The sequence below is a fragment of the Sus scrofa genome, chromosome 5 (genome assembly GCF_000003025.6).
Source record: "Sus scrofa isolate TJ Tabasco breed Duroc chromosome 5, Sscrofa11.1, whole genome shotgun sequence".
Taxonomy (NCBI): domain Eukaryota; kingdom Metazoa; phylum Chordata; class Mammalia; order Artiodactyla; family Suidae; genus Sus; species Sus scrofa.
In genome coordinates this window covers 7,153,323-7,178,767 of record NC_010447.5, presented here as the reverse complement: position 1 = coordinate 7,178,767, position 25,445 = coordinate 7,153,323, and the positions used below count along the sequence as shown (strand labels likewise).

At 59.2% G+C, this 25,445-nt stretch overlaps 1 protein-coding gene across 2 annotated transcripts in view; it reads left to right on the top strand.

The window, feature by feature from the left end:
- The window catches only part of ZC3H7B (zinc finger CCCH-type containing 7B), a 52,806-nt gene that overhangs the window by 22,662 nt on the left and 4,699 nt on the right, over window positions 1-25,445 (top strand). Inside the window, exons 2-17 of one of the 2 annotated variants that reach the window (XM_021091458.1) lie at window positions 224-282; window positions 3,831-3,864; window positions 3,966-4,163; window positions 5,243-5,401; window positions 8,336-8,416; window positions 9,259-9,315; window positions 11,657-11,699; window positions 12,307-12,500; window positions 12,833-13,154; window positions 13,994-14,052; window positions 14,844-14,943; window positions 16,376-16,537; window positions 18,638-18,843; window positions 19,744-19,844; window positions 20,763-20,944; window positions 21,842-21,927. In XM_021091458.1, the coding sequence (XP_020947117.1) occupies window positions 230-282; window positions 3,831-3,864; window positions 3,966-4,163; window positions 5,243-5,401; window positions 8,336-8,416; window positions 9,259-9,315; window positions 11,657-11,699; window positions 12,307-12,500; window positions 12,833-13,154; window positions 13,994-14,052; window positions 14,844-14,943; window positions 16,376-16,537; window positions 18,638-18,843; window positions 19,744-19,844; window positions 20,763-20,944; window positions 21,842-21,927 (2,037 nt within the window). In that variant the 5' untranslated portion in view covers window positions 224-229. Of the gene's footprint in view, window positions 1-218; window positions 283-3,830; window positions 3,865-3,965; window positions 4,164-5,242; window positions 5,402-8,335; window positions 8,417-9,258; window positions 9,316-11,656; window positions 11,700-12,306; window positions 12,501-12,832; window positions 13,155-13,993; window positions 14,053-14,843; window positions 14,944-16,375; window positions 16,538-18,637; window positions 18,844-19,743; window positions 19,845-20,762; window positions 20,945-21,841; window positions 21,928-25,445 lie in introns of those variants that run through there. The other variant, XM_021091459.1, reaches the window with a different exon arrangement.

Below are 25,445 nucleotides of genomic sequence, written 5' to 3'. Positions count from 1 at the left end.
AAGCCACGTGTGGCAAAGGGCAGGTGGCCTCCAAGGCGCCGTGCAAACCCAGAGCCCATGGGTCAAGGGTGTGGAGGGCAGCGCTGTGTGGCTGGTTGGGGCGGTCAATGTGGCCCCTCAGGGACACCCCGCACCTGTGAGAGGGGGTGAGCCGGGAGTGGGGGGAGGCGGAGCGCACGGCGACCCACCCGCGACTGCCTGATGGACTGTGTTCTCTCCCCAGAGACTGATGGAGAGGCAGAGACGGAAGGCGGACATCGAGAAGGGGCTGCAGTTCATTCAGTGAGTGTGCGGTGGGGCGGGCCGGGCGGGTCCTCTGAGGCGGGCAAACTCCACTCCCCACCCCGCCCCGCCCCGCGCATGCGCTCTCCTGCTCTCCAGGCTCCCGGGAGTGTTGGGGAGCGACCAGGTGGGACACGCTAGAAGGGGGTTGGAGTGGCAGAGCCAGCGGTGCCGCTAACCCTGAGCCATGAACCCACACGCCCAGGGACTCCCAGCTCCTGGTTTCCCTTTGGTCTTGTCCCATATGTCATTTTGCTCTCACCCTCTACGTTGGCTCCTACACTCCCTGTTAATTCTCCTGCTTGTCTGTGCACATGTTACAATAAATCGAGAGCCCCTGATCACTGAGCGCGTCTCTCAGGCTCTGTGCTGGGCCTCTCGCATCCATCACTTCTCTGCTGTTTATCTTTCTTTCGGCGGAACTTGCAGCATGGGGTAGTTCCCCAGCTAGAGATCAAACCCACACCACAGCAGTGACAATGCTGAATCCTTTAACTACCAGGCTACCGGGGAACTCCAGCCGTCATCTCTCTAATCTTCACAACAGCCCAGTAAAGCAGGTGGTATTATCTCCATTTTGCAGATGAGACAGCTGAGGCTCAGAGAGGTTAAGAAACTTGTTTACAGGAGTTCCCGTGGGCCTCAGTGGTAACTATAAGGAACCCGGCTGATATCCTTCAGGACTCTGGTTCAAACCCTGGCCTCACTCAGTGGGTTAAAGATCCAGCATTGCTGTGGCTGTGGTGTAGGCCAGCAGCTGCAGCTCCGATTCAACTCCTAGCCTGGGAACTTCCACACTCTAGGATATGGCCCTAAAAAGACAGGGGAAAAAAAAAAAAGAGTTCCAGTTGTGGCTCAGCAGTAACGAACCTGTTATCCATGAGGATGTGTGTTCGATCCCTGGCCTTGCTCAGTGGGCTAAGGATCCACTCAGTGGGATAGGGATCCGGCGTTGCCATCAGCTGTGGTGTAGGTTGCACACATGGCTTGGATCCGGGGTGGCTGTGGCTGTGGCTGTGTCTGTGTCTGGCAGCCATAGCTCTGATTTGACCCCTAGCCTGGGAACATCCTTATGCAATAGGAGTGTGGGCCTAAAAAGACAAGAAAGAAAGGAAGAAAGAGAGGAAGGAGGAAGGAAGGAAGGAAGAAAGAAAGAAAGAAGGAAGGAAAGAAAGAAAGAAAAAGGAATTTGTTTACAGTCACACAGCTATTAAGTGATGGAATTTGAGTCTCTCTGACTCTAAAGCCTACATTTTTTTCTATTATTTGCCCCCTCCACCCATATGCCATGTTCTTTCATCCTTTTCTTTACACACGAAATATTTTTACTAGCTCTTTTCTCTCTCTTAAATGGATCCTCCGAGGCAAGTTTATCATGATGCTAATGAACCGTAAGCTCCCAGCCCCTCGCTTTGGGTCCTTTCGAAGCCCTGAATGGATTCCCAGGAATTCTTTGTTTCTAGTGCTGTATTCTTTTTCTTAAACACAACTCCCCACAAAACTGCGAGTTGCATCTGCACTCCCTCACACGCGGCCCGGTTTTGTTCTCTCACACAGACCTGCCTTTTCACACAAGCTGGGTCCTTTTTCACACACACACACCCACACACGCGCGCACGCGCGCGCACACACACACACAATCTGCTCTGGTGTATGTTCACACAACACACTCTCCTTCCCCAACTTTCAATGTGGTCACTTTTCCTGGCTCCAGGAGCTGTGACCCACCCCTTCCCTGGGGGCTTGTCTTCCATTTGGGGGAAGTGCCCCAGTTTTAGTTTGGTCAACAAGGCAAGCTGCTCTCTTTCATAAGAATTCTGTCTTTAAGTCACTGATTTCTGGAGTTCCTGTGTTGGCTCAGTGGAAACGAATCTGACTAGCATCCATTAGGATGCAGGTTTGATCCCTGGCCTCTCCCAGTGGGTTAAGGATCCGGTGTTGCCATGAGCTGTGGTGCAGGTCACAGACATGGCTGGGATTGCGTGTTGCTGTGGCTGTAGCGTAGGCTATCAGCTGTAGCTCTGATTCGACCCCTAGCCTGGGAACTTCCATGTGCTTTGGGTGTGGCCCTAAAAAGCATTAAAAAAAAAAAAAAAAAAGTCACTGATTTCTGTGGAGCTGGACCTCTGAGCCCTAGATCCACATCCGGTTGTCCCTGCTTCCCGGTGGTCTCAGTGCCTGTGAAATGGAGGTAATGCCACTTTCCCCCCCCCAGGGTCATTGTGCTTGGGGTACATGTTAGCTCTGTGTCCTCCTTCCCCTTCTCAAAAGTTTAGCGACAGGACGGCCTCCTGGGAGCTCATGTGCAGGTCTCCTAAGGGGCTGCTTTGCAGGATCCACGGTGGGACCTGCTCCTTTTAAAATGACCGTTTCCTCCCATACAGACTTCGTGTCGTGTGCTTAGCAAACATTTATTAGGGACCTCTGGGCACAGAGCATCGTAGGATCCAGAAAGTGATCTGGACAGGTGGGGGGCTGGTTTGTGCCTTAAACACCAGGATGAGGTGACCCTGAGGACAGGGCGTGACCTGATGAAGATGAAGGTGATGCTGGAAGGGCGAGGCTCGAGGTGGAAGACCAGTTGGGAGGAGAGCAGTGGGGGCTGGGCTGCAGAAGGAGGGACGGGTCCTGGTCTCTGACGGTGCAGAGGCAAGTGAGAAAGTGGGTGGCAGGCCCCGCTGTCACAATCAGGGATACACCCTCCCCAACACAGGGGACCTCCGGTGTCTCCTCTCTCACTACTTGTCACTAGCTTCGGCTGCTCTTTTTTGCCCAGGTGTTCACGGTGGCTCTGGGCAACAGAAAGAGCCCCAGCCACGCACTCCGCCCTGGCTCCGACCTGCTGTGTGACCTAGGTCACAGCACGTCTCTGAGTGTCCATGTCCCCCTCTGTAGCATGAGAGACCAGGAGACAAATGCCAGCTTCCCTTCCAGCTCTGCCACGTGGCCTCACAGACATACCCCAGTGCTCCTGCGCTGACCCTTTGTGCTGAGCTGGCATTTTTTGGCCAGAGGCAGAAGGGTGCCCAAGCCCCATCTATTTGTTAGGTCTGGCGTGAGAGGTTCGGTTCTGAGTACCGGTCTCAGCTGGGGGGTGTGTGTTGCATGCAGGGCTAGGAGGAAGGCAGAGACTCCCAAGCTAAGGGGCCCCGAGGTGGGCTGGGGGTGCCGCTGGTGGGCCTGTACTTGCAGGTTTGTTTGGGGACGTGGTCATCCCCAGGGGACTGGGGCAGAGGACAGCCGGCTGGAGCTGGAGCTGGTCTGCTTTTCTCGCATCTGCACCTGGGAAAGCCCGGCTGCTGGGCCTGGGGCAAATGCAAGACCTTCCTCCAGCCCTCTGCCTGCAGCCAAGGGCTGGCCAGCATGGTGCTGATTTAGGGAGAAGAAAGCTGCTGTCCCCTCACCCCAGTCCACAAGGCGTCATCTGGGGTTTGAGCTGGAGGAGCCCGTTCCGGCCTGGTCTCTCACCTGTGGCTCTGGCTCCTGGGCCTCCGTGAGCCTGGGGACCCTGGGCCCAGCAGACCTGTATCCTTCTCCTTTTCCCATAGGTCGACACTACCCCTAAAGCAAGAAGAATATGAGGTGAGCGTCAGGGGCGGGGCTGGGGCAGGTGAAGGGCAGGGTGGCCGTGGGGGCGGGGCTGTTGAAGGCCCCTGAGCTTCCCTGCACCCCGCTCCCGGCAGGCCTTTCTGCTCAAGCTGGTGCAGAACCTGTTTGCTGAGGGCAACGACCTGTTCCGGGAGAAGGACTACAAGCAGGCCCTGGTGCAGTACATGGAGGGGCTGAACGTGGCTGACTACGCCGCATCCGACCAGGTGGCCCTGCCCCGGGAGCTGCTGTGCAAGCTGCATGTCAACAGGGCCGCCTGCTACTTCACCATGGTGAGCCGGCGCCCTCCCTCCACTGCCCCCCCCACGCCCCTCCAGCCAGGCCCACACCTCCTCCCGGCAGACTCTCCCCTTATTTTTTTGCTTTTTAGGGCCACACCCACGGCATATGGAAGCTCCCAGGCTAGGGGTTGAATCTGAGCTCTTGCAGTCAGCCTGTACCATAGCCACAGCCACACCAGATCTGAGCCACGTCTGCCACCCACACCACACCTCATGGCAACGCCGATCCTTAACCCACTGAGCGGGCCAGGGATCGAACCTGCAACCTCATCATTCCCAGTCGGATTCATTTCTGCTGCACCACGACAGGAACTCCCCAGTCTCTCGCCTTCTGCTCCCCGGCTCTCAACCCCAGTGCCCAGCAGACTCACTGGACAGCTTTTAAAGGACTGATACAGAATGAAATATTTTTAGAAATGACGCTGGTGCCCCATACCCCAGGTGAATGAAGTCAGAATCTCAGGGGGGCCTGGGCGCTGGCGGGAGTCTGTGGGCAGTCAGGGCAGGGAGCCGCCTCCCTCATGGCCCGCTGCCCTTTCTGCAAACCTCGGGCACTCCTGCACCTCCCTCCTGGTTCCCTTCTGCTCTCCTCTCTTCTCTGTGAAGCTCCAGGCTCCTCCTCGTCCCTGTCCCCACTCACTGACTCAGTCATTCCCCAGATCCTGTGGGAGGCTCTGCAGAGGAGGCAGTGACACCTCTCCATCCAGACTGGACCGTTCTGGACAAACGGGTGCCTCCACGTTGTGTTCTGCCTTCGTGATTTCACTTCCTCTGGAGGTGCCTGTGTTACTCTCCGGGCTCCTCACGGTCGAATTGGAAGCCCCCTCCCCGCCATGTCCTGTCAGTGCCCATTGGCCACCCCTTCCGCTGGACACACAGATGCTCTTGACCGAGTCCGAACACTGGAGCTGCTTCCTGGAGCTTTTGCGCTCCCTCCCTGCCTCCAGGCCTCCAGCATCCTCCTCTGCGGGGGAAGGGAGGCTGGTCCTCAGTCCAGCTGGGGGCAGGAGGCCTGGGGCGGGGGCGCGGGGGACCACGTGCTGACTGGCGCCCCCGCTCCTCCCTGGCAGGGCCTGTACGAGAAAGCGCTGGAGGACAGCGAGAAGGCGCTGGGCCTGGACGGCGAGAACATCCGGGCGCTGTTCCGCAAGGCGCGGGCCCTCACCGAGCTGGGACGCCACAAGGAGGCCTACGCGTGCAGCAGCCGCTGCTCCCTGGCCCTGCCCCACGTGAGTGCGTCCCCACGGCCACGCCGGCGGCGTCCAGGCCCCCAGCCCTCTGCCCCGGCCCTCGCTTGGGCCAAGCACCACCCCTCCCTGAGCCTTACTTTCCGTCTCTGAAACATAGCTGCAGGTGCTGGTGTGAACACCATGCATTGCTCAAAGTACATTTGCGCTGTGACTTATTTTTTAAAAATTTTTTGTTCTTTTTGTCTTTTTAGGGCCGTACCCGCGGCCTATGGAGGTTCTCAGGCTTCGGGTCCCATCGGAGCTATAGCCGCTGGCCTACACCACGGCCACAGCAACGCGGGATCCGAGCCGTGTCTGTGACCTGCACCACAGCTCATGGCAACGCCAGATCCTTAACCCACTGAGCAGGCCAGGGATCGAATGCATATCCTTGTGGATGCTAGTGGGTTCATTAACCCCTGAGCCATGACGGTAACTCCTGTAATAACTTATTTAACCCTTGTGACATCCTTTGAGGTAGATACTGTTATTATCCCCATTTTGAAGATAAGGAGACAGGAGTTCCCTGGTGGCTCAGTGTGTTAAGGACCTGGCATTGTCACTGCTGTGGCCCAGGTTGCTGCTGTGGCAAGGGTTTGATCCCTGGCCTAGGAACTCCCACATGCCACAGGCATGGCCAAAAAGTTTTTTTTTTAAATCAAAAAATAAAGATGAGGAGACAGAGGCATAGAGAAAGGCACCTAACCCCAAATCCTAGCCAGGGGTGGTGGCAGAGCTAAGACTTGAACCCAGGTGGTGTTAATCTCCACACTCTAAGAGAACGTGGGAAGGCCAAACGGGGTGCCATATGTGTGGGATCCTGATGTGCAGGCTGCCACGAGGTGGGGAAGAGGCAATGGGAAATAACCAGTGGAGGATCTTGCTTGTCCCAGCCCTTGCACGGCTGGGCACGTGTCCCCTCCCTGTTTGTTCATCAGCTTAACAAATGTTTACCGAGTGCCCAGATCGGTGCCTGTCAGGGACCCGCAGTCTACTAGGAGACAAATGGAACCAGCCCTGGGGCCCAGGCCTGACTCCACCACTGAGCCCCCTGGCACCATCATGGACAAAGCACCTCCCCTCTCTGTGCATCAGTTCCACATCTTTAAAGTGCCCTTCCTGGAGTTCCCTTTGTGGCTCAGCGGTTAACGAACCTGACTAATATCCATGAAGATGAGGGTTCAATCCCTGGCCTTGCTCAGTGGGTTAAGGATCCGGCGTTGCCATGAGCTGTAGTGTAGATCACAGATGTGGCTTGGATCCCACGTTGCTGTGGCTCTGGTGTAGGCTGGCAGCTACAGCTCTGCTTGGACCCCTAACCTGGGAACCTCCATGTGCTGCTGGTGTGGTCCTAAAAAGACAAAAAAAAAAAAAAAGTGCCCTTCCTACTTTTTCTCTGAAATGATGGGTGTAAAAGGGCTTGGAGAGGGGTAAATGCTGCCCAGGAAGGGCTGAGAGAGCTCAGGAGGTCAGGATCCTGGAGGGCTCCCTGGAGGAGGCAGGGCTTGAGTGCGGCTGGAAGAAGCAAGGATTTGGTGGGCTTTGCAGAGAGGAGGCTGTATCCACAGTGACCCAGGATGCCAGTGCCAAAGTACTGGCCTGGGTTTGGGTTCTAATCTTGTATCTGCCACCTGCTAGCTCTGCGACCTTGGACGCACGGTTGAGCCCCTCTGCGTCCTGATTGGCAGCACTGTAAAGCCAGGGTGACAACATACCAGGCATGATAGGGCTGTGCTGAGGATGGAATCAGAAAATCATACAGGGCAGGTGGCACAATGGCTGGACCCAGTAAGTGTTCGAACATTCACTGATATTATACTTTGTGTTTCTTAGTCTTGCTTCTCCAATTCAGGTCACTTGACAATTAAGAGCCTGTCTCGTGACAGTGGTCTCTGACCTGTACCACATCCTCAGCATCCACAGCAGGTGCCCATCCAGGACTCATGGCCACCACTCATGGGAGGGCGAGATGGCTTTCAGCCCCCTGTACAGGCCCAGTGAGGGCTGGTAACTCCCCTGAGGAAAGTACCCAGACAAGGACTTCTGCCTTTGAGTCAAATTCCCCTGTTTTCCAGTCTTTGTGGGCAAACACTGACTGGGCCCAGCACGGTGACCAGAGGTGACTCAGACCCTGGGCTCCAGGAGTCATCAGTGAGGTGGAGAGGTGGACAAGAACACGGGCTGTCTCAGCACCCCTGTTGCCCTGTTGCAGCCCGGCCTGCAGTCACCGATTCTGTTTCTTGATTGGTCTCCCTGCTGGTGCAGCGTCCGTGAAGCCCGGGCCCCATCTGCCCTGTGACTGTCGTGTCCCGGCCCCTAGCTGGTGCCTGGCACACGGGTACACAGACAGTGGTACAGACCTGGAGGGAGGAAGGAAAGCGGGGCGCTGTTACTGAGCACCAGCCGTGGGCCAGCCTCGTTCTAGAAGGAAGCAAGTTATAAACAAACAAACGGTATAATGTGATCCCCGCAAAGAGAAACTAATCTGCATGCGTGTAAATTCCTAGATGAGCCCTGTTGGAAAACAGCAGCCTTGTCAGCCGTGCTCTGTCTAGGGTGAGGTGGGCTGATGCAACATTTCAGCCTTTGCAGTGATGCTGTCACTTGCTACTGTGGCTCAGCAGGTTAAGGAGCCAGCGTTGTCACTGCTGTGGCTTGGGTCACTGCTGTGGCGCAGGTTGCATCCCTGGACCTAGAACTTCCGCATGCCATGGGTGCAACCAGAAAAAAAGAAAAGATAATATTGCAATTAAAACCAAAGATTATTCCTTTCTACTCCCCACAATAAAAGGAAAAACAAGCGTGGGTGCCTGGGTACACTAGCTGGGTGGTGGGGTAACAGGGACCCCCTTGCAGGGCTGCACAGGGGTCGCGAGCACGGCTTCGTGAGGCAGAGCAGTCTGCCCCCCTCTCCCCTGTGTCTTGCCTTCCCAGGATGAGAGTGTCACTCAGCTTGGCCAGGAGCTGGCTCAGAAGCTCGGGCTGCGAGTTCGGAAGGCATATAAGAGGCCCCAGGTAGGTGGGCTCTGGGTGCTGGGGCCGGGGTAGGGATGGGAGACCCGGCAAGGGGGACCAGGCGCCTTTGGGAGAAGTGCATGAGGTGGCCGGGGCCAGGCCAGGACAGACGGCACTGATGGCAGGTGATCTTCCCTGTCTGTTGGCTGAAAGCCCTGGAACGACTTCCAGAACATTTTGGGAAAGGAAAGAACAGCCAATGCTTGCAGCTCACCTTAGGCACCAGCTGTTAAAGCCTGCTCCGTTCCCCGGCCCTCGCCAACTTCAACACCTTGGAGATGACCTCAGGTGACACGGGTGTCATTCAGCCTCATGTTCTCAAATAACCCCGTGTGGCGCATAGGTGAAATGTTGGTGTCTGCTTGGCTCGTTCAGATCCACGGATATGCAGTTGGCTGCTACTGTGGGCCATGGAGCCGCTCACGGGAAAGGGCGTGCTCTAGACTCCGCTGTGACCTTGAGCAAATCGGGCCTTCTCTTCCTTCCCCTTCTTTTCCGCATCTGGGATGCGGAGACGGTTGTGCCCGCCTCGGAGGGTTCAAGGGACCATCAAAATGAGAGAGTGTTTGGGCCAGTGCCTGGCACAGTGTCTGGCACACTCCAGGAGCGTGTACCTGGAAGTCCCCTGCCCCAGTCATGGCTGCAGGAAGCAACCCCCCGAACCTGACCCAGAGAGATAGGGCAGCTGACTCCCTGCAGGCCTGAGGCCAGGCACCTCGGAGGGCACCACAGATCCCACTCGCCTGGGGGTGGGGGGCTCCTCTGCGGCCCTGGATGGTGGGACTCTGAGCATCTTTGCAGCATCGTCATCTCTTTCTGCCTCTCTCTCCAATGTCTGGCAGGAATTGGAAACCTTTTCTCTGCTCAGTAACGGCACTGCGGCGGGTGTGGCAGATCAGGTAGGAGGGGACCCGGACCCTGAGCCTCCCTCCCAAGCCCTCCTCCCTGCCCCCTGTCCCAGGACCAACCTATCTTGGTTCATCCATCATGAGAGGTTTGGATTCATTCTCTGGGATCTAAATGACCTCGATCAGCGGGGCCAGAGGCATCACACTGAAGGGCTGGGCTCAGTCTATCCTTATCCCCACTGCTGAGGCCAGGCACCTGCCTGGGGAAGAGGGTTGACTAACAGCTTGGGCTAATCACTCCCAAGGCCACACCTCCTAATACTACAATCTTTTTTTTTTTTTTTTTTTTGTCTTTTTAGTCTCTTTAGGGCTGCACCCACAGCATATGGAGGTTCCCAGGCTAGGGGTTGAATCGGAGCTGTAGCTGCCGACCTACACCAGAGCCACAGCAACACACAATCTAAGCCGCGTCTGCGACCCACACCACAGCTCACAGCAACACTGGATCCTTAACCTGCTGAGTGAGGCCAGGGATCAAACCTGCGTCCTCATGGATGCTAGACAGGTTCGCTAACCACTGAGCCACAATAGGAACTCCATGATACCATAATCTTCATGGTTAAGACTTCTGAATTTGGGGGAGACAAACATTCAGACGGTAGCTGTGAGTGAATGAATGCGTAATCCAAGTAGGATCACATGCCTGGGGGGCGGTCCTATTTACCCCCTAGTGCCAAAGAGAAAACAAGGCACAGAGAAGTTAGGTGACTTGTCTGGGTACATCTGGGATGTGCGGGACACTGAGCCGGGGTCTGGGTACGTATGTGTGAATGAAACAAACATGGACCCTGCCCTCAAAAGGCTCACATCCAGGGCAGATGGACACTAACCTGACCGTTTCTGAGGGAGCCGTAAAGGCAGAGTGTGGGGAGCCGTGGACCATGGGGCCTGGGAGGCCTGGTTTAGACTGAGCATCAGCAACCTGTAAGATGAGACCCAAAGGCTGAAGAGTAGGCGGGGGTAGGGCGTGCGGCTAAGACAATGCCAGACAGGAGTTCCCATGTGGCTCAGTGGTAATGAATCCAACTAGTATCCAGGAGGAGATGGGTTTGATGCCTAGCCTTGCTCGGTGGGTTAAAGATCCGGTGTTGCCGTGAGCTGTGGTGTAGGTTGCAGCTGTGGCTTGGATCTGGCTTTGCTGTGGCTGTGGTGTAGGCTGGCGGCTTTAGCTGTTTCAACCCCTAGCCTGGGAACCTCCATATGCTACAGGTGCAGCCCTAGAAAAAAAAAAGACAATGCCAGACTGGGGGTGGCGGGGGTGGCAGAGTGTGTGCAAAGGCCCTGAGGCAGGTGTATGTGAAGAACAGCCAGGGAGCCTGGAGAGGACTCTGCAGGGCTCCTCTTCTCTCCTGCCAGCAGTGATGGGGAGGCAGGGAGTGATCCAGGCAGGATGGCGCGGCCCAGCAGACACAGCGTCTGTGCCAGAGCAGCCTCTGGGCAGCATGGGGAGCAAGAGGCAAGGAGGGCTGTGAGTTCTAGGAACAGTCAGAGCCCGAGGCCGCCTTGGCTGGAGAGGACTTCCCAGAGCCAGGGTGGCAGGATTCAGGCAGGTGGGGAGGAGGGCGCAGCTCTCAAGGCCAGGGGAGCAGCTGGAGTGAAGGCCTAGAGGCCTGTGGGGAAACCTGCAGCACAGTGGGAGCTGGACGTGCGCGTGGGGGCTGGTGACCGAGGACACCAGTTCACCCAGGCCAACCTGCTGATGGTTTGGACTTAAAATCCGGTGTTAAACGGCATTTAACAGACACACACAGCACTTCCTGTGTGTCAGGCACTGTTCTGAGCTCTGTCCAAGATCAAACGATTTCATCCTTTTAACAGTCGGAGGAGCTGGGTGACTGTCAGCTCACTTTTCAGATAAGGAGACGGGTCCAGAGAGGGTGAGGGACTTGGACGGGCCGCAGGGCGGGCTCGGGTCCGGCTTTCCCTCTAACAGGTCTGCAGGTGGTAGTGGGTCCCACCTGGGCTGAGTCGGCCTAGGGCTGTGATTAGCGGCGTGGCGGGGGGGGATGACATGGTGATTCAGGGCTGGCCCCTTTGTCTTTGAGCTGCACACTATTCACGCCTGGCACGTGTGTGGAGGCCCCAGTAAAATACCTCCCAAGGTGTGGACCCTGTGCCACGGCGGCTGAGCAAATGGGGCTCAGGGGTCACCTCCCTTCCTCCAGGGCTCCCTGGCGAGGGGCAGATTGGGGCTTGTCTGCCCCTGCTCTGCATCTGTCCCCAGCCCCGCAGCCCCTCGATAACCATCAGCAGCAGTCGCTCAGGGAGGCCCCAGCCACCACGGCCTTCCCGGCCCTTGTCTGTCTGACCCCCCTGTCCTGCCTCTCCACAGGGAATTTCCAATGGATTGGGGTCCATAGATGACATCGAAACAGGTAATGTCCCTGATGTGAGGGGACAGGGTGGAGATGGGCCCTGGGGAGAGCTCAGCCCCTCCCCCAGGCTCCAGAGGTCAGATGGGTCAAGCCCCTCCCATCCCCCTGCCTGTGGTCGGGGGTCCTGCGGGCCCCCCCCCCCGCCCTGCCCCAGGCACTGCCTGAAGCCTAAAATAGTGGCTTCAGGACAAGCCCCCCCTACCCCTGCAGGGAGCACCCCTCCAGCCTGGGAGGGTGGGGGGTCCCTACAGGGGTGGCCCCGGCCTCTCCCCACCTGGGAGTCCAGCTTTTTCAAAGTCCTCCAGGAAGGGTCACATTTTAAGTGTCCTTCAGAGAGGACATTGCTGGCCCCGGAGCTAGGATGTCCAGGCACCGAGCCAGGCCCGCCAGGGAGACGCCATGGGACTGAAGGGCCCGCTCCGGCTCTGTGCCCACCTCCTTCCCTGTGGCTGAGCCTCCCGGGGGCTCTGGCCGGCAGGGCCAGCAGGGCTTCTGGCAGGAGTGGGGGTGGGGGGGGTTGTCGGAGGAGAATCCCAGGCCTGGGGACAGCTCTCCCACTCCCACCAGGCAGGACCCCTGCCGCTACTGAGCCCACCCCCATCCGCAGACTGCTACGTGGACCTGCGAGGCTCCCCGGCCCCCCTCCCCTCTACCCCCACGATGTCCTTCTTCCCTCACGTTCTGGACCTGCTGGCCCCCCTGGACAGCAGCAGCAGGGCCGTCCCCAGCACCGAGAGCCTGGACGACTTCTCCGACGGGGACCTCTTTGGTCCGGAGCTGGACACCCTCCTAGACTCACTGGTGAGCCGTGCTGCCCCTTCCTGTCCCCCTGAGCCCTGCTTCCCCGTGGGACCCCATGGTCACCCTCATCCTCAGGGCCCACGTGGGGTGGAGGGAAGGCCCCGTCTCCATGTCACAGGTAGGGAAACTGAGGCCCCGGCAGGGATTTGCTGTGGGTAGAAACACGGAGGTGAGACCGTGTGCCCAGAGGGGACTGGACAGAAAGACTCCGGCTCCACCCGGTGGGACAGGTCTGGGCTGAGGCACAGAGGCGTCGGCTTGCCCGGGCCCACTCTGCCCAAGTCTGGGTGTCACATTCTCCTTCGACCCCTCCCTCTGTCCCCGCCTCACAGTCTCTGGTGCAGGGTGGCCTGCCTGGCAGCGGTGTGCCCAGCGAGTTGCCCCAGCTCATCCCCGTGTTCCCCGGCGGGACCCCACTGCTGCCACCTGTGGTGGGTGGCTCCATCCCCGTCTCCAGCCCGCTGCCCCCTGCCTCCTTTGGCCTCGTCATGGACCCCTCCAAGAAGCTGGCTGCCTCTGTGCTGGATGCCCTCGACCCCCCGGGCTCGGCGCTGGACTCCCTGGACCTGCTGCCGTACTCGGAGACCCGACTGGATGCCCTCGACAGCTTTGGGTCAACCCGTGGCTCCCTAGACAAGCCCAGCTCCTTCATGGGTGAGGCCTGGGTGGGCACCCACGGACAGTTAACAGGTTGCGAGTCTTTGGAGAGTGGAGTTGGGATTCCAGCTCCGTTTTGCTTCATGGTCTAGGGCCATGTTTTCTGCGTTTGTGTCTCCTGCAGCGCTCAGCAGAGTGCAGGGCTGAGGCCTGAGGGGCTGGGTGTCCTGTTCAAGCTCCAACAGCAGAGCTGGGCTAGTCCAGGACTCCAGACTTGCAATCTGATGCTCTCTGCCCAGCCTCCCGGGGCCCTGGGGTGGCCAGACTGGTGGGATCCCAGGGAAAGGGAGCAAGGCCCCGGGTTCCTTGGGCCCCACTCTGAGCTTGGTCCCCAGTTAGGAAACAGACCATCTGGGCCTTTGCAGGACTGGCTTTCCAACAGTCAGGCCTAGCGCAGGGCGCTCACTGCCAAGGGCTTCACGGGGCTTCAGGGGGTTCCCCCGGCTTCACAGAGACTTCCTGGAAGAGGTGGCCACTGAGCAGGGTCACCGCTGGCAGCGGGAGCAGTGAGACTCAGGACTGGTGATGGAGGGTCTGGCAGATAAGCAGAGTAGTTGGCCAGCGGGGAGGGCAGGCTGGGGGCCCTGAAGGCCTGAGTGCAGGCTCGGAGGACCCGTGAGCCAAGCTGAGGCGCTCAGGCTCTGTCCCGGGGCCATGGGGGTGCGGGAGGGGCAAGCACAGGGCAGACCCGCTCTGGCTCGGATCCTTCTCTGCCCTGGGCAGTGGCTCAAATAGGAGAGGGTGGGTGGCTTCTCCAAGTTAGAAATAGGTAAGAAGCCGCCCATGGAGGGCCACCTTGAGAGCAGGGCAGGTGACCTCTGTGTCTTCTTGCCCAGAGGAAACCAATTCCCAGGACCATCGTCCCCCAAACAGCTCTCAGAAACCAGCGTCCTCGGTGAGTGACTTGGCGAGGACTGGTGCCCAGGTACCTCATGCCGTCCCGGGATGGGGGTTGGTTGTGGGCCGTCCCGCAGTGTGAGGAGTGAGCCCTCAGCGTGGGATAAGGACGCCAGGAGTGGACAGGCTGGGAGGGCCTCCCCCAAGCCCCTCCAAACCCCTCCCAGCCCAGCCGTGTGCTGCGAGGGTGAGCAGAGGGCACCATCACCCTTGTCTCACCCGAGGCCATCGAGACTCCGAGGGGTTAAACCATTCTCCAGGCTCAGTGACACCCCAGGTCTCAGGACGCAGCCAGGCCTGAGTTTAGGAGAGCCTTTCACCAGGACGTGGGTGGCCTGCACTCTGGCCTCAGCCTAAACACAAGCTGTGTGGCTCTGGGGAAGTCACCCAACCTCTCTGAGTTTTTGCTTCTTCTCCATCTGCTGATGGCTTGGGGGTGTGGGAGAGAGGCTAGGGGTTGGGGAGGGCCTGTGTTTCAGCCCTAGTCAGGCCCACTCCTGCCTCTCTGCTTTCATGGTGGCTTTCACTCAAGGCAGTGTGCCAGGCCAAGACCACTGTCACCTGTGCATCCCCACGAGACTGGTCCAGGCCTGCTGAAATCTTGGGTCACATTATAAGGGGCCCCCCGGCTGGGAGGCTAGAGGAAGAGGGAGGGTCCTGACCTGCAGTTCCGCTCTTGGGTGGGATTGGGGAGGGTGTCACAATGCCCCCCAAGGCTGGTGCCAGGCTGGCCCCAGTGGCTCCAGCCATCATCCAGTGCCCCAAATGGCCAACCTCCTTCTGTCACAGCCAGAGCCTTCCATGCCCAATACCGCCTTGCTCATCAAGAACCCCTTGGCTGCCACCCACGAGTTCAAGCAGGCCTGCCAGCTCTGCTACCCCAAAACAGGTACGGTCACGGCTTTGTACTCCATGCCTCTGCCCAGAGATGCCAGGACTCTCAGGAGCATAGATCAAGTCGGGATACACAGAGCCCCTGGGCTATTCCAACAGACAAGGGTGTGATGTGGGGGGGCGGGGACTTTCAGAACTGCTGAGAAGGCTGGAGGAGCGGAAGCCCCGGGGTCCCATGGGCCATTAGGCTCCTTCTCCACAAGCGAGGCCAGGAGTCGGGCTGTGCAGCTCCCACATGGTCAGGGGCTGCGGAGAGGCCGACCAGGATTGCAGCCGCCCCACTGCCCGAGGTGGGTGCCTGGCTGTGGAATGAGGAGTCTGTTGGTTGCCGCAAAAACCACACCTGCTGGAGGAAATGTGGCCTCCACCTCTGTCCACACTCCATCCCTCTGTCACCTCTCCCTGGGTGAATGCAAACCCTGCCTAGGACCCAGGGGCACAGGGGTCTGGGAAGTGTAGTTCCTAGCGTCCCAGCCTCCAATCCAAGGGAAACTGTGAAGCGATTCACAATAGATGCTCAGTGTTGGGAGACAAGTTTCAGCACACGTAGAATTTCGGAGTTCTAGGCCTAAGACTCATTGCCGAGTCCCACAGGCCTGACATTTTAGGAGAACATTCTCTTGGTATCTCAGGGTTAAAAATCTTACCAGTCTGGAATTCTCCAGAGGCGCTGGAGTTGACAGGACCTCAGAGTCATCTAGTTACGGTTGCCACCCCCCCGCATGCCTGTCACCCCCGACAGAGTCTTCCTGCCAAAGCCCGTGGTGCCGCGGGGCTGGGGAGCAGAGCCCGTTTTGCTGGACGGCTGTGCCCGCGAGGAGGGTCTCCCTGGCACAGACCTCAGCTGGCCTCCCCCATCTGCTCGCCCACTGCTCGCCACCCCCTGGGCTGGGGAAGCAGCCTGACACCCCTCGAGCTGGTGCACACCTGATGCTGGCAGGCTAGATCAGGTGGGGTCCCCACAAGGGCCCTGGGGCCATTTGGTCTCTTTGAGGAGACCCCCGGCCCCACTGCTGGAGAGGAGGCCCTTGGTCAGAGTTGAGAGGACCAGGGAGAGGAAGCGAGCAGAGGAGGGAGGACGACTCTGGCTGGGCCGGAGCAGGAAGAGAGAGGGACGGCCTGTCGGGGCCTGCTGCCCGCCAGGCCCTGTCTTCCTGATGCTTTCTAAGAAAACGCTGAAGCACTCAGGGTCCCTGGAGTCAGGGTGGTGGTGGAGAGGGGCTGGGGGCTGAGAAGGGACTCCCTGGAGGGGTGGCCCCTCGGCCCAGGCCCCCCGTCTCCAAGGAGCATATGGCAGGGAAGGGGTGGCAGGATCTGGCGGGAGGCCCAGGGGAAGAAGGTGGGTTTTTAGGCAGCAGGGGGGCCAGTTCCATCACCCTTCAGTTCTGCTTCTGGAACCACAGTCCCTGTGCTCCCCTCCCTCACAGGCCCCAGGGCCGGGGACTACACCTACCGCGAGGGCCTGGAGCACAAGTGCAAGCGGGACATCCTGCTCGGCCGCCTCCGCAGCTCCGAGGACCAGACCTGGAAGCGGATCCGGCCCCGGCCCACCAAGACCAGCTTCGTGGGCTCCTACTACCTGTGCAAAGGTGGGTTGGCTGCGGCAGGGGTGGCGGCACGGCCAGGGCCCAGCTCGTTGTGACCAGCTGCTGCTCTGCTCCTCATCACAGGCAGGGAGACAGCAGGTGTAGTCCGTGGAGGATGGCGCTCACATCAGAGCCACCTCCGGCCCGCATCCGCTCCAGAGACAGGCAGGAGCTGTCACTCCGATGGCCCTGACGCCCCATTGGCGGTCTGTGCCCCAGCTGGGAGGGTAGACAGTTTACAGAGGGCTGGCTTCTCTTAGGCTGTTGGAAGGATGTGGAGAGAATCCTTGTAAGGCAAGGGGCTGGCAGGCAGTAAGTGCTGGATAAATATTAGCTTTCAAAATTAATATGTTAGGAGTTCCTGTCATGGCTCAGCGATTAATGAATGCTACTAATATCCATGAGGAGGAGGGTTCGATCCCTGGCCTCGCTCAGTGGGTTAAGGATCCGGCATTGCTGTGAGCTGTGGTGCAGGTCACAGACACGGCTCGGATCCCGCCTTGCTGTGGCTGTGGAGGAGGCCAGCAGCTGTAGCTCTGACTGGACCCCTAGCCTGGGAACCCCCATATGCTGCAGGTGCGGGCCTAGAAAGACAACAAAAAAATTCATGTAATGCTGTCATGTCCTCGCTTCTGGCTCATGTCATTCGGTTGGCATGTGATGGACCTTTGTCAGGTGCCTCATTTGCTTGCTCCTGTTTCCCCAGCCAAGCATCTTGGTGCAGCCTGCGTGGCGAGAACAGTCTCGGTGTTGTTAAGGGCTTTATAGGGTCACCATTTCATACCCACCGTCACACATGCACACAACTCTGGGGGAGGAAACGGAGGCTGTGGGGGCCCACCCCAGGCTCTGCCTTTGTCCCCAGGCCCAGCTTTCTGGACCAGCTCATTATCTTCCCAGCTGGATCGTAGCAACTTGTCATTTCTGAGCTCTGGGGCCTCTGCCAGTGTGGATGAGGCCTCCAAGTCCCCCATCTGCCCAAACCATTCCCCAGACACACTGACCCCTGATTCCTTGGCACCCACTGTGCCGTCTGACCTTGGTCGTCCTCTGCTCCTCCCACAAACAGCACCTGGACCCTTGGAAGCCCTTCCTTGCAGGCCCCCCACACCCCTCGGGTGCAGAGCTGGTTACAGGGCAGAGCAGGCTGTGGGATCGCCCGGCCACTGTGTGCCTGCGAGCCTGGCAGGGGTGGGATGGGGCTGACTTAGAGGGCAAGCGAACGAGAGGGGAACAGAAACAGTTCCCACCCCAGAAAACAGCAGGTCCCTGAGCTACAAATCTGCTGCCTTCCTAGTTCCCTGGCCCCCAGAAGTTTTATTATTTCACTTCATCCTCGTAACAACCAACATGCCCCATTTGTGGACAGAGAGCTGAAGTTCGGGAGCAGCAGGGAATCCCAGCCCAAGTCTGCCACACTCCAAGGCCCATGCCTCCCTTAACCTGTGGCGTTTTCTTGATGAATAATAATAATAGTAATAATAAAATCCTTCGTGTTTATTTAGAGGCTTATATACATCTACAAAGCCCCTCTTTTTTTTGTTTTGGCTTTTTAGGCTGTACCCCCGGCATATGGAGGTTCCCAGGCTAGGGGTCCAATCAGAGCTAGAGCCACCGGCCTACACCAGAGCCACAGCAACCCCAGATCTGAGCCATTTCTGCGACCTACACCATAGCTTGTGGCGACGCCAGATCCTTAGCCCACTGAGCGAGGCCAGGGATCCAACCTGCAACCTCACGGTTCCTAGTCGATGCGTTTCTGCTGCGCCATGACGGGACCTCCAGCAAAGCCCCTCTGATACCTGTCATCTTGCCTGACCCATACAAGGCAGCCTTGTGGGGTTGTGGAGCCGGGATCACGCCTCGCTCTGCCCATGAACATGTGGGTCCCCCCAACACACACACGGGCATAGAGCAGAGAAGGGCCTGGCCCGGGAAGGGCCTTCCTGGAGATTTGCTGCTCCACCCCAGCCCTGAGTCCTGGTGGTCAGCAAGGCCCACCACACACTCCACCCCGGCGCCACCAGCCACGGCGGTGGTTCTGGGGGCGCGGCCGACTGCCATCCCGCCTGGCGGAACGTGTGTCCTGTTGCCTCTTTGCAGACATGATTAACAAGCAGGACTGTAAGTACGGGGATAACTGCACCTTCGCCTACCATCAGGAGGAGATCGACGTGTGGACGGAGGAGCGGAAGGGCACCCTCAACCGAGACCTGCTCTTTGACCCGCTGGGGGGTGTCAAGCGGGGCAGCCTCACCATCGCCAAGCTCCTCAAGGAGCACCAGGGCATCTTCACTTTCCTCTGTGAGGTACCGCCCCCCCCCGCCATCGCTGCACAGACAGGGCTGGGGAGGGGCTCCCGGCACCCCCCTGTGTGTCAGCCCTGGGCCCCAGGGTTTGGGGGCCCAGCTTTAGAATCGGTAAGTCCCTGCGCTGTCAGAAAGATAGGCCCACGGGATCCCACCCCACCGCAGCCTGGATCCCATCCAGCCCCCTCATTTTGCGGAGGTGGAAACCGAGGCCAGAAAGAGAAGTAGCCGCACCTGCCCTGTGCTTCTGGCCATCCTAGGCCAGGCTCAGGTGCTTGAGGTTCTCATCCAGTCCCCCGGTGCCCTCCCCGTGCTTCTGCGTCTTGGCCCCTCTGAGGCTCCACTTGGATCTCAGCAGCTCCACGAAACTGTTCGTTCTCTCCCCAGAGCTGTCACCGAAGACTCTGCTGCCCCCCCCCCGCCCCAACACCTCCCCAGGCATAGCGTGACAAAAGCAGGGACAGTGTCAGGTCTGTCTCCACGAAGTGAGCATGCAGGGTGTGGCTGGCGGGGTTTGGTGCATCCATTGCGTGCCAGCCCTCCCGCTACCCCGACTCTTAGAGCAGGTGGACTGCCTGCTCCCTGTGGGGACTCACAGCTCACAGCCTGGTGGCTGCATAGACTGAGCACCTGCAGTTCTATGATATCCTTTCTGAGCTTCACAGGGAACCCTTGGGACAGAGCAGGTGTGGTTTTCCCGGGTTACAGTTGAGGAAACTGAGTCTCCGTGAAATGGAACAAGCCCTGCCCCGGGCATTTGAAGTAGTGGGTCAGCGGCAGAGGCCACAGGCCCGGGGTTCCCGTCTTCACTCCCCTGACTCAGGGCAGGGCTTGCAGGGACCCAGTCTGTCCCTCCTGGGTGGCCATGCCAGGTCCCAGCCCACCGCCTTCCCCCGGCAGATCTGCTTTGACAGTAAACCCAGGATCATCAGCAAAGGCACCAAGGACTCTCCAGCTGTCTGCTCCAACCTGGCTGCCAAGCACAGCTTCTACAACAACAAGTGAGTGGGACTCACAGCCAAACGCACAGCCAGGGTGCGGGTGGGTGAGGAGTCCCCCCAGGGCAGCGTAGATGCCTGGGGAGCAGCTACGGCCAGAAGGCGCGCCTCAGCCGGTGAGGCAAGGGGCAGGGTTCCGGACTCACATCCAGCATGCGCTTGGAAAGGACAAAACCACACTTCCTGAGCGTCTGCTCTATCCCCCCTTGGGTGTTTTAATGATCCCTGCGGTCTGGAAGGGAGGGGTTACTGTTCTGATGCACAGCTGGGAAAGCTGAGGTTGGAAGGAGCCACATCCCTGACCGCCATCTAGTGCCCCTCACTGTCCGGACAAGGGCACGGGCAGTGAGTGGGCGGGCTGGCTGGGTCTGGCATCCCCCCCCAACCCCACCCCCGGGCTCCCTCTGACTCCTCTTGGTGACAGAGCCCAGGCCCTGGCGTCAGACAGCGTTGGGTCCAAATCCCAGCCTGACCCATGGTCTGTCGTGTCCTCTGGCCGCTGTGACCCTCGGGTTTCCTCATCTGTAAAGGTGATGATGAACCCAGTGTCCCAGGGGTGCTGCGAAGGTAACGAAAGCTCCCAGCCCAGAGGAGGCGCTCCACTACTTCTCCTCCGGGTGTAGGACCCGCTCTGGAGCCTCAAGCCGGGGAGCTGAGGGAGACGCCCCCTCTCCCAGCCTCATGGCAGCGGGGGTCCAGTGCCCTCCTGCTGCTGGCAGCTCCATCTTTGAGCTGTCCCCAGGTTGAAGCCAGGGGAGGGGCACGCAGCTGGGACCCCCTCTCTTCCTTGTTGCTAATGGTTAAGATGATGGGAGCCCCCCAGGGAGGAGCCCCTCCCTTGGCTGCACGTGTCCCTGATGCCAGAATGAGGGCCCGCCCGGAATGGGGGCTGCGGACTGCATCGTGCCCGTGCCCCGCCAGGTGCCTGGTGCACATTGTCCGCTCCACGTCCCTCAAGTACTGCAAGGTCCGCCAGTTCCAGGAGCACTTCCAGTTCGACGTGTGCCGCCACGAGGTGCGCTACGGCTGCCTGCGGGAGGACAGCTGCCACTTCGCCCACAGCTTCATCGAGCTCAAAGTCTGGCTGCTGCAGCAGTACTCAGGTGAGGGGGCTGCCGAGGGCGGGGTTCAGAGGACGCCCAGGGCCGATGGAGAGAGCCCCGGGAGGATGTGGCTCAGGCCAGGGTGGCGGCGGTGGAGGTGGTGGAAGTGATTGGATTCTGGGTGTGTGCTGATGGTGGAGCCAACAGGAGCTGCTGATGGACCAGACAGGAAACGAGACCCAGGACAGTGACACGTCCACTCCCGTGGGGTCGGCGTGTTCTGAGAAGGGGAGGCTGCAGGAGGGGCAGGTTTGGGGATCCCCTTGGGGCTTGTGTGGGACATGGGGAGTCTGAGCTGCCCATCAGACTTGTGTGGGATGTCGAGCTGGTGGCCAGGTGGGTCTGGAAGTTTTCGGGAGAGGTTTGGGCTAGAGAGGTGTATTTGGGAATCGTCCGTAAGAAAAAGGATGTCCAGCGCCGATGTGGCCGAGGTGGAGCAGTAGCCAGAGGACCAGGGTGGACGTGAAATCAGTTCCAAAAAAGGAATTAGAAGCCCAGAGTGGGCTGGGAGCAGGACAGACCTCCTGGAAGAGGCTGTGACCTGCACGGGAAGGAGGGTCCAGGGTCAGCAGTCAGGCTGGGAGGGTCGGGGCCACCAGGCTCAGGTATTTGCCCTTTTCTAAAGGGCAGTGAAGACCCCTGGCCCCTCAGTGAGCCAGCGGGGCTGCCAAGCAGGGTTAGGCTTGAGGCTCCCTGTGCGAGCCTGGAGCAGGGCTCCGTCCCCTGGTGAACAGCCAGGGGACCCAGTGGTTTCCCTGCTGCCCCCATCTCTCTGTGGCCTAACAGGGGAGTGGGGCTCCTCGGCCTGGGCCCAGGGTGGCACCAGTCCCTCGCGGGTCCCCTGCCTTCCTCCTCGCTGAGTTCCAGAGATGCCCATAACTGCTCCCTGCTCCCCAGGCATGACCCACGAAGACATCGTCCAGGAATCCAAGAAGTACTGGCAGCAGATGGAGGCCCACGCAGGGAAGGCCAGCAGCAGCCTGGTAAGGGCCAGGGGCGGGGGGCGGCCGCTGGGGTGGAGTCAGCCCACGTGAGCACCCCCATTGCTTCACTTGGACACAATTCACTTATCAGAAGATCGGGAGAATAGGACAAAGGATTTGTGGACACCCTTTTCTGGATTCCCCCATGTTACTATTTTACTACTTGCCACACTCACTTTGTCCTGTGTGTGTGTGTACATTTATTTACAGAAATACACACTTTTCTGAACCATTACAGTGTAAGTGGTAAACAGGATGCCCCTTTACCCCTAAATATGTCGTGTGATTTCCCATAAATAAGGACACACTTAGGAGTTCCTGTTGTGGCTCAGCGGTTAATGAATCTGACTAGTATCCATGAGGATGCAGGTTCGATCCGTGGCCTCGCTCAGTGGGTTAAGGATCTGGCGTTGCTGTGAGCTGTGGTGTAGGTTGCAGACGCAGCTCGGATCCCGAGTTGCTGTGGCTCTGGCGGAGGCCGGCGGCTACAGCTCCGATTCAACCCCCAGCCTGAGAACCTCCATATGCCGTGGGTGCTCTTCCGTGGTAACCACAGCACGGTCAACATCAGGAGATTCTTGTTGGTGTCCAGATTGCAGGGAGGGGTACATTATTCACATTTGGTGACTGCTCCCCAGATCCCAGGCACACACTGCATTCTTTGTGTCTTTACTTTCTTTCAGCCAATCCAGAGCAGGCCCTCAGCCTGTCTTTGTCTTTGATGACACTGACGTTTTTGAAGAGCCAGTTGTTTTTTTGCTTTTTAGGGCACTCCCGCAGCATATGGAGGTTCCCAGGCCAGGGGTCTAATCTACAGCTGCCGGCCTACACCACAGCCACGGCAAGGCTAGATCCGAGCCCGTCTGTGACCTACACCACGGCTCATGGCAACGCTGGGTCCTTAACCCACTCAGCGAGGCCAGGGATCGAACCTCCAACCTCATGGTTCCCAGTTGGGTCTACTTCCTCTGCGCCACGATGGGAACTCTAGAGCCAGTTGTTTGGTTAAAGGTCCATCCTTCTGGGGTTGTCTGATCAGGTGGCACATCATCCCTTTACCGGTGATAACGTGGTGGCGAGCAAAGGTGCCTCAGCTGTAAAGCTTCCCCTGCAGGGAAGTGCGATTTTCCCCCTTTGGAAGGCGAGGTCCTTTGAGAGCATGTGAACGTCCCGGTACCCCCCAGCCTCTTCACCCACTGCCCTGTCCCCTCACAGCCCTCTTGACCCACACCCTGGTCCTGAGGACACAAAGCTGGGGTGCCGGGGTGCTTGGAGGTGGGGAGACTGAGGCTCAGCAGATGCTAGAGGCTTGCATGGGGTGCACGGAGCCCAGTAGGTCCTGGGTTTTCTGACGACGACTTGTATGCACCATCCCTGTCCCCCTGTGGGTTCCTTATCCTTAAAAAGGGGACCCTAGGCCTGCCTGCCTTCTCCTGGGCAGGTGAGGGGCTCCCAGAAGCTGGCTAAGCTGCCGCGCACACTGGGCCCCCTTCCCTCCTGGTCCTCACAGCCTCCCCAGGGTTAGGGATCATCGTAAAGGCAGATGACAGGGGGGACGGAGGGGTGGGCTCAGGGCCCGGGAGACGGCGCGGGTGAGGGGAGGCCTGGGCCTCCATCCCCAAGGGATGACACACGAGGGATGACGTCCTCATGACATGCCAGGCGCACCCACTGATCACCCGGGGGGATGCCTGGGCCCCTGGCCCCTCTCGCAGCCAGCCTGGGTGTGGCAGGGAGCCAGGGAGCAGGGCGGGCTGGCTGGTGGGGTGGCTCTGGGCCAGGCGGTCTGACAAGGCTGCCCAGCCCCCTTGGGCTTCCCTCCATCTCCGCGGCCCTTGTCCTTTCTCTTTCTCTCCCCTCTGCCTAGCTGCTCCCGCCCTCTGTTCGTCCTATTGGGTCCTCTTCCCCACCCGCCATGTGGAGCCCAGCTGGGAAACAGTGGGGCTCAGGCTGGACCTGCAGCGTCATCTTCTAAGAGAGACACTGAGCCTTCGCCATCTCCTACCCCCCTGTCCCCTCGTACCCTGCCCTGGGCTGTGGCCAGGGTCCCCAGGGACAGTGCAGGCCTAGCTGCCCCGGGTGCCCTCATGGGCTGAAGCCTCTCACTGCTCGGGGCCCCACCTCGCCAACTCAAGATGCCACTCTCGGGCCTGGCTCAGCCACGGGGCTTCAGTGCCAGGCCTGGCTGTGGCCCGGGCATGAGGCATCTTGCTTGTTTTCCATCAGAGGGTGGGGCAGTGGCAGTGTGAGGCTGCGGACGGGCTGCCAGGGTAGAAGCTGCTTGGGGCTGGTGCCCGTGGCGCAGCAGTGCCATCCTACAGAGAAGCATGAGCACCTGCCTCCCGATGGGTCCCTGTCCTCAGGCCACATGCCCGTGGGTGGGCTGCTAACCCCTCTGAGCCTCTGCTTCTGTCAGATGGGTACGACCCCCTCCCGCCGAGGCTGCGGCAGGACGCTGTTGACACTGTGCGGTTGTGCACAGGAAGCTCAGTGACTGGTGTGGCTGTCCCTCAGGGCAGTGGCTAAGCCACGGCTCCCCTCCAGACCCCACTTACCTCACCCGTGACATGTGCCCTGTCACGCTTCCGTGAGAATCCAGTGGAACTTCTAGAAATCGATAGTGATGCAGATGAACCTCCTGCCTGCTCTAGCAGGGACCGTGTCCCAGTTACGAAGGCATGATTTTTCCTTGCTGTTGGGACATGTGTTATCCTGGGGCCGAGCCAGCCTGTGAGTCTACCAGGGCCACGCCAGGGAGCCCTTCCTGCTCCGGACAGGCCCTGGCAAGATAGTGCCAGGGACGCAGGGGAGGACGAGGGGCAGGGTGAGCCCACATTGGAGGCTCCAGCTGATGGGAGGGACAGAGGTTGGTCAGCAGGCTGGGTGAGGGGCTGCAGGCGGCAGGAGCCATGGCTGGGGGCACTTTTTCCACTTCTCACCTCCCACCCTGTCCCAGGCAGGGGTGCGGAAGAGGAGGCCCTCCTGCCTGCAAAGGAAAGGCTGAGGCAGGGGACGGAATGAACACGATGGGCCCTTCCAGAGTCCAGGGCTGTCCAGAAGTGTGTCCACCCCCTGAGGCGGGCTCCTCCATTCCCACCTTCCAGGCCCTCATAACGAGATGAGTCGGTCAACAAGAGGTAGATCAGGTACTCTGGGGCTCATAGTTGCCACTTAGGAGAGCTTCAGGGAGGCTTCCTGGAGGAGGTGATGCTTGAGCTGAGTTTTAAAAGTTTCTATGACAAGCCTGAGGAAGAATGAAGTAGGGGGCGTTCCCATTGTGGCTCAGTGGTAATGAACCCAACTAGGATTCATGTGTACGCGGGTTCAATCCCTGGCCTCGTTCAGTGGGTCGGGGATCTGGCATTGCTGTGAGCTGTGGTGTAGGTCGTAGACGTGGCTTGGATCCCATGTTGCTGTGGCTGTGGTGTAGGCCGGCGGCTGTAGGTCTGATTTGACCCCCAGCCTGGGAACCTCCATATCCTGCAGGTGCAGCCCTAAAATGCAAAAAGAAAAAAAGG